The sequence below is a fragment of the Pristis pectinata genome, chromosome 8, assembly GCF_009764475.1.
Source record: "Pristis pectinata isolate sPriPec2 chromosome 8, sPriPec2.1.pri, whole genome shotgun sequence".
Lineage (NCBI taxonomy): Eukaryota > Metazoa > Chordata > Chondrichthyes > Rhinopristiformes > Pristidae > Pristis > Pristis pectinata.
Genome location: NC_067412.1, coordinates 70013255 through 70027921, shown reverse-complemented (window position 1 = coordinate 70027921; position 14667 = coordinate 70013255). Strand labels below are relative to the sequence as shown.

The window sequence follows — 14667 nt, the reverse complement described above, 5'->3', positions numbered from 1 at the left end:
TGTTTGGGGGATCTTACTCCATTCTTCCTTGCAAAAGGCTTCTAGTTCTGTGAGATTCTTGGGCTGTCTTGCAATGCACTGCTCTTTTGAGGTCTATCCACAGATTTTTGGTGATGTTTAGGTCAGGGGACTGTGAGGGCCATGGCAAAACCTTCAGCTTGTGCCTCTTGAGGTAGTCCATTGTGGATTTTGAGGTGTGTTTAGGATTGTTATCCTGTTGTAGAAGCCATCCTCTTTTCATCTTCGGCTTTTTTTTACAGATGGTGTGATGTTTGCTTCCAGAATTTGCTGGTATTTAATTGAATTCATTCTTCCCTCTACCAGTGAAATGTTCCCTGTGCCACTGGCTGCAACACAAGCCCAAAGCATGATTGATTCACCCCCGTGCTTAACAGTTGGAGAGGTGTTCTTTTCATGAAATTCTGCACCCTTTTTTCTCCAAACATACCTTTGCCCATTGCAGCCAAAAAGTTCTATTTTAACTTCAGCCCACAGGACTTGTTTCCAAAATGCATCAGGCTTGTTTAGATGTTCCTTTTCAGCGTCAGAAGTTTGCAGTTTGTGGTGAGGACGCAGGAAAGGTTTTCTTCTGATGACTCTTCCATGAAGGTCATATTTGTACAGATGTCGCTGCACGGTAGAACAGTGCACCACCACTCCAGAGTCTGCTAAATCTTCCTGAAGGTCTTTTGCAGTCAAACAGGGGTTTTGATTTGCCTTTCTAGCAATCCCACGAGCAGTTGTCTCAGAAAGTTTTCTTGGTCTTCCAGACCTCAACTTGACCTCCACTGTTCCTGTTAACTGCCATTTCTTAATTACATTATGAACTGAGGAAACGGCTACCTGAAAATGCTTTGCTATCTTCTTGTAGCCTTCTCCTGCTTTGTAGGCATCATTTATTTTAATTTTCAGAGTGCTAGGCAGCTGCTTAGAGGAGCCCATGGCTGCTGATTGTTGGGACAAGGTTTGAGGAGTGAGGATATTTATAAAGCTTTGAAATTTGCAGCACCTGGCCTTTCCTAACGATGACTGTGAACAAGCCATAGCCCTGAAAAGCTAATGAAGGTCTGAGACCGTAGTAAAAGTTATCTGAGAGCTCAAATCTCTTGAGGTGCCCAAACTTTTGCATTGTGCTCCTTTCCTTTTTTCACTCTAAAATTGTACAGAACAAAAATAATACCGTAATCTTGCTTAAAATGTTGAAAAGTATGTTTCATCTTTAACTTTGACTTTCGGAGATCAGTTCATCTTCTACTCACTTAACTATTCACAGTATTTTCACAGAAATTTTGACCAGGGGTGCCCAAACTTTTGCATGCCACAGCATGGTGGCATCATCACTGCGAATGAGATGGAAATCATGAATGTTAATAGATCTGAACATACAAATGTATGAATTAAGAGCAGGAACAGGCCAAATGGCTCCTCAAGCTTGGTCTGCCATTTAATAATTTCATGGCTGATCTGATTACAAGCTCAACTCTCCATTCCTACCTATTTCACCGATTGCTTTTTCAGTATTCAGCTACCTCTGCTTTAAAAATATTCATAGGCTCTACTTCCATGCCTTTTGAGGAAGAGCATTGCAAGGATTCAAAATCTTCTACAGATATAAAGAAAGCCTCACCTCTATTTTAAATGAATGACCTCCTACTTTTAAACCATGGATCCAGTTTTAGATTATTTTGCAAGAGGAAAAACCCTCTCCATATCCACCCTATCAACGTCTTTCAGGATATTATAAATTTCAGTCAAGTCCTCTCTCACTCTTCTGAACTGCAACGGATACAACCTGGTCTTTCCAATCTTATCCATAGCGCAACCCACTGCTGCAGGTACTAGTCCAGTAAACCTCCTCTGAACTGCTTCCAGTACATTAACATCCCAATGTTGCTTTGCTGACATCTACTAACTTGCACTTGCCAGTAGAGAATAGGGCTCAGTGTTTTTCAGAGTTTAAACTGCTGTTACAATTGTACTTCCTGAAGTGGTTTGGACTTGCACCTGTAATAGAGCAATACTGAGCTAAACACAGTACCACCAACCAGGAGTTTTCATACTGGAGACAAACTGAGTCATATCGGTATAAACCAATCAGTAATAAAGTCATATTTATATGCATTACCAATTATAGTGCTGGATTAGATTGCCAAAGGGACCTCTAAGTTTGTTAAAACTTTAGGCTCTGACCACAGGAAATACCTTCAGAATACCACAAAAGATAATGCAAATGAAGTGACTGTTATATGTGATTCCCATTTAACCAACACAGCTGCAATGGTGATGCAACAGGTGCAACGAAATAATTCAAAATGTTGATAGACTGTGGAAACCCTAAGAGACAGAATACCTGGACTTCCAAAAGGCATTTGGTATTAACCTTCATGAAAGTCTATTAGCTAATGTCAAAGCAGTAAGGATTCAGAATAAAAGGTTTAAAAGTATGGTTTAAATGTATTAAAATGGTTTAAGAGTATTAGTTGTATTACCTCAAAATGAGGGGTATTAAATGGGGTGCTTATGACCTGGCACTGAAACTATTTACATAGAGTACCTTTTGACAACTCAGTGCCAAGTGGTTGATAATGCCAAAATGAAGAAAACAGTTCAAAAATTATGAAATAAGGACACAAGTATCAAATGAATGGAATAAAAACAGCAAAGGATGTAAATGGAAGGAGATCTATGAATTTAAGTAGTTGCAGCAATCAAGACCATCAATTGACTATTGCAATATACAATACTGTATGTACAGCCCACACTTAAGCACTTTGGCAATTCAAAGTTCTATCACAAGAAGAATAAAATGTAGTGTCCAGGAAGTAATTGGTAGACTATATAAACCCTTAATATGACCTTAAGACTATTGTGTGCAGGATATTAGGCTCCACGCTAACTGATAAGTGACTGAAATGCTTAATATTATGAGCAGATAGGTCAGGGTATTTAGAAGCAGACTATTTCAAGTAGTTGAGACTGAGTGGGTAAAGGTGAACATTAAAAGTAAGACAACTGGATCAGAGGGCAAGGAAATTTTCCTTGTATGGAGACTAACATGCTGTGGAATTGATTTCCACAGTTTGCATGTGAGGCAGAAACAATATCAATGTTCAAGATTAAATTGAATGATGAATGAATAAAAGTTGAGAGGCAGAAGATTATTTGGGATCTGGGTGGGTGAACGTGACTAGAAGGTAAATATCTCTCTGATAGGTTGGATTGAATGGCTTGATTTCCTGTTATAACTTTTACATATTTGATAAGAGTCTGGGGAAATATTCAAGCATTTGAAGCAGTGCAGTAGAAGACCATAAGACTGATTTCTGTTATCAGATCCATGAGGAAGGAATGGTGATGTAAAAGGAAGGGAAATCTTCTAGAGATAGAATAGGAAATGGTATGATAAAATTAATTCTGGAATATTATTTTGAAGTAAGTTATGGGAGGAAGCAATGTTTCAGAAAAGTAAAGAAAAATAACTTTTATAAAGATCTCAGCTGGTTATTTTCAAAAACTGGAATGGGCTACTGTGGATGATGGTGGAAGTATAAAACCAAATACATTTGCAAAACAATGAAATAATGCAAGAGCGTTCTTCTAGTTTGATGAATTAATGTGAGCTAAATTGTCTTCCTCATCTTTAAGTATCTCGTCATCTTGTGATGATCATTATCACCACTATGTGAAACTACAACTATTTGAATCATCTTACACAATATACAAAACCTTGGAGATAACACCTTTCGGTTTCCTGCTAGTTCAGGTACTAAAAGCCACCTGTAGCTGAGGTATAGGCCTAAATTCAATCCCCACTTTTCTAAACTATCAGATTTCAGCTACAATGGCAAAAGGGGGAATGCAACTGGCATTCAGGACTCCAGAGAGAGAACACAATCATTTCCCTTTACCCCTGGTCAAAAGTGAGTACATACTGATGTTTGGTGAAAGCAGAATTGGGATGCACTGTGCTGTACTCGGGGCTAATTAACTTAAGGACAGCCATTACACATGCATGATAAACAGCCACATGGTTAAGATACTGGAGGGCAATGGCATGTGTGAGTTCTGTCTCATGGTTTTGTTACCAACCACACTTATCAATGAATTATTCATTTCACCCGTTTCTTTTTCCCTTTTAACTTGTTTGGGGCCAATTTGGCCAATTGTCATGCTTTAGCCAAGGGGCAAATGAAGTGGAAGGAAATGGAGGAGAAATGAGAAATGACTTGGGGTTTTCAATCATTGTCATAATCAGATTATCCTCAAAATGATTATTATATTCTAACAGAGGATGAGGCAACCGTGACTGACAAGGGAAGTCAAAGACAGCATAAAAGCAAAAGGGAGGGCATACAATATTGCAAAAATTAGTGGGAAGCCAGAGGATTGGGAAGGTTTTAAAAACCAACAGAAGGCAACTAAAAAAGCAATAAGGAGAGAAAAGATGAAATATGAAGGTAAATTAGCCAATAATATAAAAGAGGATACCAAAAGTTTTTTCAGAAATGTAAAGAGTAAAAGAGGCAAGAGTAGACATCAGACCGTTGAAAAATGATGCTAGTAATGGGGAACAAAGAAATGGCAGATGAACTGAATAAGTATTTTGCATTAGTCTTCACTGTGGAAAACACCAGCAACATGCCAGAAATTCAAGAGAGTCGGGGCAGAAGTGAGTGTAGAGAAGGTGCTTGGGAAACTGAAAGGTCTGAAGGTGGAAAAGTCACCTGGCCCGGATTGACTGCACCCCAGGGTTCTGAAAGAGGTAGCTGAAGAGATTGTGGAGGCATTAGTAGTGATCTTTCAAGAATCGAGTCAAGAATGGTTCCAGAGGACTGGAAAATCGCAAATGTCATCCACTCTTTAAGAAGGGAGGGAGGCAAAAGACAGGAAGTTATAGGCCGATTAGCCTGACTTCAGTGGTGGGTAATACTTTAGAGTCCACTAGTAAGCATGAGGTTCTGGGGTACTTGAAAGCACATGATAAAATAAGCCGAAGTCAGCATGGTTTCCTTAAGGGGAGATCATGCCTGATAAATCTCTTAGAATTCTTTGAGGAAGTAAGAAACAGGATAAACAAAGGAGAGTTGGTGGATGTTGTTTACTTGGATTTTCAGAAGGTCTTTGGCAAGGTGCTGCACATGAGGCTGCTAAACAAGATAGCACATGCTATTACAGGAAAGGTACTAGCTTGGATAGAAGATTGGCTGACTAGCAGAAGGCAAAGAATGGGAATAAGAGGCCTTTTCTAGTTGGCTGCTGGTGACTAGTGGTGTTCCTCAGGGGTTGGTGTTGGGTTCGCTACTTTTCACATTATATGTTAATGATCTGAATGACGGAATTGTTGGCTTTGTGGCCAAGTTTGCAGATAATACAAAACTAGGTGGAGGGGCAGGTAGTGTTGAGGAAGCAGGGAGTCTGCAGAAGGACTTGGACAGATTGAGAGAGAACGCAAAGAAGTGCCAGATAGAATACAGTGTAGGGAAGTGTATAGTGATCATTTTGGTAGAAAAAATAAAGGTGTAGACTATTTTCTACACTGGGAGAGAATTCAGAAATCGGAGGTGCAAAGGGACTTGGGAGTCCTAGTACAGGATTCTCTAGTGGTTAACTTGCAAGTTGAGTCGGTAGTAAGGAAGGCAAATGCAATGTTAACATTCATTTTCGAGAGGACTAGAATATAAAAGCAAGGATGTAATGCTGAGGCTTTATAAGGCATTGGTCAGATCACATATCTAAGGAAAGATGTGCTGGCATCGGAGAGGGTCCAGAGGAGGTTTACGAGAAAGATCCCAGGGATGAAAGGGTTAACATATGAGGAGTGTTTGATGGTGCTGGGCCTGTACTCGCTGGAGTTTAGAAGAATGAGGGGTGATCTCATTGAAACCTACTGTATATTGAAAGGCCTGAAAATCTGGATAGAGTGGATGTGGAGAGGATGTTTCCGGTGGTGGTAGAGTCTAGGACCAGAGGGCACAGCCTCAGAATAGAAGGACGCCCCTTTAAAACACAAATGAGGAGGAATTTCTTTAGCCAGAGGGTAGTGAACCTGTGGAGTTCGTTGCCACAGATGGCCAAGTCATTGGGTATATTTAAAGCGGAGGTTGATAGTTTCTTGATTAGAAGGGTGTCAAAGGTTATGGGAGAAGGCAGGAGAATGGAGTTGAGAGGGAAAAATAAATCAGACATAATTGAATGGCGGAGCAGGCTCAATGGGCCGAATGGCCTAATTCTGTTCCTATGTCTTATGGTCTTACATATTTTTTCTTTATCCTTTTGTCTTATTGTAAAGCATAAAACGTTATCGCCCTATTTGGTGTCTTCATTGGTGAATCATACACCATGTGCTGTGCTGAGTTTTTGTAGAGTTGATCACAGCAGAGAGTGAGAGACGTTATTATTTCCCTTAATTTCTCTGGGGGAGGAATAATATGCTCAGCTGGCAAACCCATTGTGATTGCCATTTAATATCCCCTGAGGTCGGGTGAGATCAGGATAAATATTAGATTCAATTCCTCCATCAAATACTGCTGTCTTAGCTTAGGCATGTAATATGCTCACATATGAAGGGCACTTACACTAGGAACTATTCCCTAATTGCTGCCTTTTGGACAGAAAAGTTAAGAAAATCTAAACATCTAACATTCTTGAAACTAAACTTGCTTTTTTTTACAGAACCAAGATGGTGTTATCCATTGAGCATAGAAAATGGGGTTGCAGAATGTTATTCACCAAGAGGTCCAAACTATAGGAGTACACTTGGAACTCGATGCCATATATCTTGTGATAGAGGATTCAGGCTCTTAGGACGAAGACAGGTTGAATGTCGAATGACCAGGCGCTGGTCAGGAATCAGCAGATGCAGAGGTAAGTTTGTGGAAATGTATTTTTATAAACTTTACATTATTTGGCTCAGATGATAAAGACAGGAAGAAACAGGGCTATTCAAAACAGAGGTTGAAGGTTTAATCTTCAGTCCATGTTGAGATAATTGTTTTAAGCTTTCTATCAAACAGCGAGCAGCATGAACCCACTTGATACTTAAGTGACCTGGAAACCAATCACTGGCAATGAATGATTGGTTCTTCAAAGCGTACATGTATATAGATACATTTGTTGAATAAAACTCAAAGTAGGCCTGAACTGATCTTGTGAGAATGTGGAACTGTGGATAGCAAATCAGCAGAAATGGGGTTGTGTGAAGTAAAAGTTCGGTTATCTGGTTCTTCTGTAACTGATATTCTCCAGTAACTGGCATTTCAGAAGGAACACCTGGTTAAAATCAAGAACCACCCCACCAAGGAGTCTCCTGACCAATATTGGAGCAGCAGTGAGGCAGCACCCTGAGCAACATAGTGAATACTACACATTTCTCTAATTCTACAACCTTTAGTTTTATGTGGAAACATACTTGACTCTTGCATAACTGGCAACCTGCCCTTCCCCAGCCCCACCCTATCCCATAGATGGTAGATAATAAAGATTTTATTTTATGTAGATCATGATTTCCTCTGATAATACTTTTGGAAAAAATCACTTAAGCTTCTACCTTTATGTGCTCATCACCATCTTTATTTCATGTTCTGAAGATCCAGAATCTAGTCTTCCTTTATAATTATATTATCTGTTGCTCCCATTATAAGATGAATTACCAATGTGCATTCTGTAAATCACCAGCATTTTGCAATCTGTGGCATTCATTGTCAGCCTTGAAGAAAGTTAAAAATAGTACTTTTTCCTTCCTGTGAAATTCTTCAACTCAGTTGGCTTCTTGATGAAATTACTGTTGTTGGATACCTGGGATGTTGTTGGACAGATGGCAGCTGATGCTGGATAAGGGGGAGGTGATATCACAGATTGCAAAATCTTTCTGGGCAACTTTTCTCATAGTTAGAGGCAGTACTAATGCTTTGCCACTGTTTGTAAAATGGAAATCATTATTGTATGTAGAAGGCATTATCAAAATTCACATGTACAATGGGAGAGATGGTATCCTATAGCAATAAAAGAAGACACCAGGGACAAGGTTACTATTTCCATGTGGCACAGAGAAGAATAAGAGGAGAGCAGAGGCAGATTCTGTACATTGTGGATTAAAGATAAAGCAGCAATAACAGATGAGACGTGGAACATTGGATCAATACTTACAGCATAGGAAGATAGAGAATTTTGGGGAGAATGTAACATAGTAGGAATAGTTTTAGGTTGCATTAACAAAAAAAGTGCAACCTAAAAAGATGTAAGCGAATGAATAGCCTCCTCTGTAAAACATTTGTGGTTTTATTTGCTAGAATGGAAAGAGAAAGTCAGTCATTGGATACAACAGAACAGTTTTGCCAAAATATTGCAAGTGTTCATATAGGCCTCACTTCCACAGATTTTATATATTTCCATTTAATTATGAAAGCCATGGCAAACCACTTCACGCCATCGACTGCACATTAATTGGGAACAATATTATGAACAATAGGGGGCTTGAAATGTGCTAATTTTTAGCCATCAGTTCCATATAGAACCATTAACTAACTGGTGTGGTGGTCAGCTTGACCCGAAGCAGTGCTTGCACCTCACCTTTGTAACAGTCCCTCAATGGGAGGACTCCCATATACTGCATGGCTGCTTTCATTTGAACTGGGCAGTCATCCTTGATTGAAAAGGTAAGTGCAGGTGAGTGGTTTGTTTTCTTTTTCTCTTTATTTCACTTCTTTGTGCCTTTTTAATCAATTTATAGCATGCAAAGGTATTTTGAGGAAGCTTAAAAACAGTATTTACAAGTAAATCTTTTTGAACCTTTTTAAATGTCTCTGATCAACAAGAACAGTTGAAAAGACTTTAAAAGCCTTTAATATCTGCAAATTGTCAGGCCATCAGGATGGTTCATAATTAAGACCTCAGAATCTGCCGCCTGAGGCCAGGTCACCATTCACAGACTGCTCTGCTTTGTGAGGCAGCTGCACCGATGGGCCTCCTGTGTGATCAGATCTGCCAAGCTGCAAAACGTGCAGCAGTGGGAGTAGTGTAGGCAGCAATCCAGATCAAGAGTGATTTGGCCCATTATTTTGGTTTGCTTGTTGCCTTTAAAATGAGACAAACTGTTTTTTTAAGCAAAACTTTTGGATGATTCTCAAAATGAAATTGGAATTTGATACTCTGTAAGCACACACACAATGCAGCAGAACAATAGCATCCATTCAATGCAGTCAGGTACTATGAATATGTTCCAGGACCAATTTTATGCCTTATGGAAAAAAATTAGAATGTTAATTTATGCATGGAATGGTACACGAGGGAAAAATTCTTATGGTTTGATTTCTGATATTTTAAATGTAATCTTAATGTACATGCATAAATATCACAATCTATGGCATCTATGAATGGATTGTATTAGCAATTGCAATGCACCCTTGAAATAAAAAAAAATTCATGTACTGGAAATCTGCAAAATATAATTGCTAATGTAGATCTGACACTATCTAAAAGGCAAGCTAATGTTTCACTGAAACATTAACTTGGTGTTAATGAAACTTGGTGTTAATAAACTGAAACTTGGTGTTATGTTGTAATATTGAGATTTGAATCAGCACTGTACATTTGGAGAGAATGTCAGAAGGTCCAAGTGACAAAATGTTTTACATCAACTTTATTAGTTTCAAACATTGTAATGATGATGGTTTTCTAAATTTCATTGCTGGGATACTAAACCCTATGGTTCAGAATACCAACAAAGTTGAAAAGTTTAGCAAATGTGAAAAGGCCTGAAAAAATTGGTCTTAGCAAAATTTCAAACTGAAGTATGATGTTGTGTTCCTTCAATATAATTAGGAGTATCGGAGTACTTGTATGATGTGCTCAATTAACATTCATCAAGTAGCGTTACTAAGATAAATTATAAGATAATTTATTTAGGATAAATTCATTGATATTAACTTAGCTCCCTTGTTAGTTTATTCACCTGATTGTTTTACCACAATCATATTAGATCAGATATTTACTCTGCCTGAAAGAATTTATTTAAAAACAGCAACAGAAACACAATCTACTCGGGGAATGCAATTGTCCCGCCAAACAGGAGCCAGAGAGAGAAGGAATCAGTCAAGTTTATTATTCCCATTGGCTCTCAACTGATTCCCACTGAACTTCCAGTGTCACGTCTTCGATGCATGAAGACTCAGCCAAACCTACTTTCCTGGTTCACACATTAAAAGTTCCAATTTAAAAAGCCTCTTGAATCAAATCAACTCCACTTCTGACAAAAGAAAGTCAGTATGTACTGAAGAGAATGGAAAAAATGGAGAAATTTGTTTTATCAGCTTTAGAATTTTTCACCAATGAATGTGTATCCTTCAGAAAAGATCAGATAACACAGACTTATATAAAATATATGTACTTGTTCTTCACCAAGCATTACATCAAATTGAAATGCATTACTGATTAGTAGATCAAGCCTCACTTGAAGTTGTTGCCCTGAGGCACTTTGCTCAGTACATAATTATGCATGAGCTGCTGAGTATGGGAGCAGAAAGGACAGGAAGCTTAGAAGAAATCTTTTCCATATTTATTCCCAGTCTCAACCAGACTTGAAATGAAATTTAATGTCTTGGGTTTTAAGGCAGTATGACTGTGAGGCCTCTCCAATAGAACTTGTGCTGGTTGTGCCTCTTGCCAAACGTAACCTCTGTCATTTAGTCACTGGTGCTTCCTTTGGCTTTAAACCCTTGGGATTGTGTCTGGCAAGTCTCATGAATCATCAGTCTGATTTTTGCCCACTGGTGGAAATAGATGACTAATAAAAAGGGGATAGTTATTTAAATAAAACAGATGGGGCTCAGAAAGAAAATGAGAGCAGTAAAAAGAAATATGATTCAAATAGCAAAATGATCTCTGGTATGTTATATTTTCCTGTTGATTTATATAGCAAACTGTAGGACTCCTTATTTCTTTCAGTTTTCCTTTCTTCCTTCAATCAACAGACTTTCAAAATTCAAACTTAGTGATATGTAATCACTACTTATGAGTTGTACAATCTTCTCATTTATGGATACTAATATGTCATTAGTGAGGTAGAAAAGAATATGTTGTGTTACCCACCCTGAGAGTCTGCTTTTGATTCAGCACTTTCATCACAAATTACTTTCCTAGTTGTCTTTGGATATATTACATTCTATCTGTAAACCAATCCTTGATCCATAATTATCTATTATCCTCAAACCTGTGAACCCTTATGTCATGCAGAAACCTTATGGCACCTTGGTAAATGCCTTTTAGAAATACACATAGATTACATCCACTGGTTTCCATTATCCATCTGCAAAAGGAATGGTACTAAATTTGTTAAAGTCATTTTCCCATTCATAATACTTCATTCCTTTTCCCCTTGGTTACCTTCTATCTTTGCTATGCTTTTAGTGTGTTTTACTGTAATGACAGATACAAAATACTTATTTAACGACTCTACCATTTCTATTTTTCTCCTTATTAATTCCCTTTCTCAGCTTCTGAAAGGGCTAAGATTTAATTTTTCCACTCTCTTCCTCTTTATACCAGTGGAAATTCATACAGCCTTGCAAAATTACTTTCATATTCTGTTTTCTCACTCTTTATCAATTTCTTAGTCAGTCTTTGCTGATTTCTAAAATTCTCTGAATCCTCAGGCCCATCACTATACTTTGCAATTTTATATGCCCACTCTATCAATATTCTTAACTTATTTGGTTAGCCACAGATGGATCAATTTTCCCATAGATTATTTACTTCCTCAGTGGAATGCCCATTCATCCAAAAATATGAAATAGTTTTCCATTTCTTACATGCTGTCATAGCTTTTAATAAACTTTAGTAAATTTGCTTCTCATACCTGTAAGATTCTAGTTTCCAACAAATTTATCACTCTTGAAATGAACGTGAACTTCTATCATATTATGATCACTTTCCCCCTGAAGATCCATCCTCATGAGGTTATAAATTATGAATTGTTCTCTATTACACATAACCTGATCAAAATAACATGTTCCCTGGGTGGATATTCACATCTTGTTTTAGGAAACTGACTTGAATGTGTTCAATTAAATTGTCCTCACAGCTATATTTCCCAATTTGCTCAGTTTGTATGAGGATGAAAGAGCCTCATGATTATTGCCCCTATTATTTCTCAATTGATCGTCCATTCAACAGTATGATGTTATTATGGGGCCTACGACAACTCCTTTTAGTGTTTCATCTACTTCCTTCTATTCAGTCAAACATTCTATTTTCTGATCTCCTGAGTCAAGATCTTTTCTCTCTACTGCACTAAAGTCAGCCTTTATTATCAGAGACACCTACCCTATCATTCTTCATTTTCTATTAAAATAAGAATGACAAAGTGAGACAAGGGAAATGATAAATGTGCCAATGTTAAAATAAATGAAGTGGAATATTGGGCTGGATCTTGCTTGATTCCAACTACGTCCCCCACAGAATGTCTGCAGCTGTACAAACCAATTAGGCCCTGAAGGTCTAATCAAGCTTGAGACCTTGCTGCCACATTTAACCTGTAAAGTAGAATGTCAGCTGGGCCTCAGGCAGTGGAATCTGAGGACCCACCCTCAGACTACCTTGGTCTTTGTATAATTTATGCTTTCAGTAACATTTTCTACTCTTTCTAAATGTTGCTGATAATCTTTAATTTTTCAAAAACTAAGAAGTATTGAATTAAAACACATTTAATGGATGTAAGTTAGTTACAAGCATTATTATTTAAAATTAAACAATACACTTTAATTTTCCATCCAAACTTGAAGCATATCTGGTCCTGCAAATCAGTAGGATCCAGACGCATTCCTGTGAAGTTTAGTAGCAGAACAGGAGATTGGATGCATTGGCATCTAACCTCCAGAATATTCCGTTCACCCATGTGCAGGGGTGAACATTAGGAAACTGGTGACCCATATGGAGCACCTCACTCGAGATTTCCTTCTGAACCACCAGGAAAAAGCAGACATGTATCACTCCAATAAAAGGCATACTCTACTTCCTGTGTGATTTATTTCTTTTCTTAAGTTCAGTATGTTTGGAGTTCAATGTGTTTAATGTTTGACAAGGAACAGTGAAATAAATTGTGTTATACTCAATCTCAATTCCATTCTGGTGGAACAGTTTCCTCAAAGGTGGTGAATCTACAGGTGGCAACAGGGAAACAAATAACAGAATTAAACTATGATTCTGCTCTATGCTTTGTTCCTTTCATGTATCCAATTTATATATAATATATAACGACTTATTCCAGTGGAACCATAGAAGATACAGCAAGAAAGATAAGAGCAACAGGTGATGGGAACACCGTCATCCTTATATGACAACATATTGTTGTCCTTTCATTGAATGGGGTTGAAATACTGGTGCTTCCTATTCAACATTGTTCGAATACCTTCCCTAGAAAGATTGCAGCAGTTCTTTTCAAGGGCAATAATGAGAACTATAAATGTTATCCTTGCCAATGATGCCCATCCTGAAAAATGAATAAAAAGAGACCTTTTCTCTTGCAATATTTTCTGGACATCAGATGGGAAGACTTGGTAAACTTATTTGACTCTAAACACTATGTAGTGTATGTGCAGTAAGGTTTTCTGTAACTGAAGAAATGTGGTGACCCTCCAAATTTCAGAATTAGCCATAATGCTCGGTGTGATCAGTGTAAATGAAGAATTTTAAAGTGAAGGAACAGGATTTATGTAACAAGGTGTGCACAATCACATAATGAATTAATCTACACCTCATGACAGTTTTATATAATAAGATCCTATTTAGCCTTAATGGCAGCATTACTGATAAATAAAAACATCAGTAATATGATGTAGTTGTTTTCCTGCATTGTTGTATATGATCTTGATTCAAGAATTGATTGTTCAGGGATATTATATATTCATATAAGCTGGTTCACTTTTGTGCTGACTCTATAAGCATAATGAGCTTGGTCATAAGATCCTCAATATCATAAAGCTGACATGACACTGAGTGAATTTTATGTTCAATGTAACTGGAGTAAACTGTTTTTGTTGAAACAATAGTTTTAGTAACATAAGGTTATTCCTTAATGACTCATTTCTTTTTTAGAGGTGCGTTGTTATCCACTTCCAGTATTTCCATATGGATCTTTCGTATGTTCTAAGGGGATACGTATGGATTCCCGGTGTGAGTACATATGTGAACAAGGATACCAGCTGGAAGGAGACAGGACAAGAGTGTGCCTGCACAATGGCCAGTGGAGTGGGACTGAACCTTTATGTGTAGGTAAATTGGACTGGAACCCACTTAGTTTTGTTTTCAGTGATTTTTTTTTGGAAACCATATAAAATAAAAACAAGAAATGTAATTAGTTGTCTTAATGTCTGCTATTCGATAGGATCATCTGTGATTCAGTCACAATTCTCTTTGATAAATCCTGCTTTTACTGTTAACACTCATTTTAATTAGAAACAATTAAAAAAAAACATATTGCCAAGAAACCAATGATTCAGTGAAATTTCCAAGAGTTGATACTTTTCTGTCGCCAAGGAACCTTCTGGAGTCGGGCTATACTTCCTTTTTGCACCTGCAAATATTCACTGGTATCGTTTTATTTATAACTATTAGTTTGTGATTTATCAACCAAATACTTCATATTTGTATGACATTCCTTTTCCATATTAAGAT

The 14667-nt window shown here is 37.7% G+C and overlaps 1 protein-coding gene across 1 annotated transcript in view; it reads left to right on the top strand.

The window, feature by feature from the left end:
* The window catches only part of srpx2 (sushi-repeat containing protein X-linked 2), a 53620-nt gene that overhangs the window by 22926 nt on the left and 16027 nt on the right, over positions 1-14667 (top strand). Inside the window, exons 4-5 of the mRNA XM_052021417.1 lie at positions 6673-6864; positions 14089-14265. Coding sequence (XP_051877377.1) covers positions 6673-6864; positions 14089-14265 — 369 coding nt within the window. The remainder of the gene's footprint in view (positions 1-6672; positions 6865-14088; positions 14266-14667) is intronic.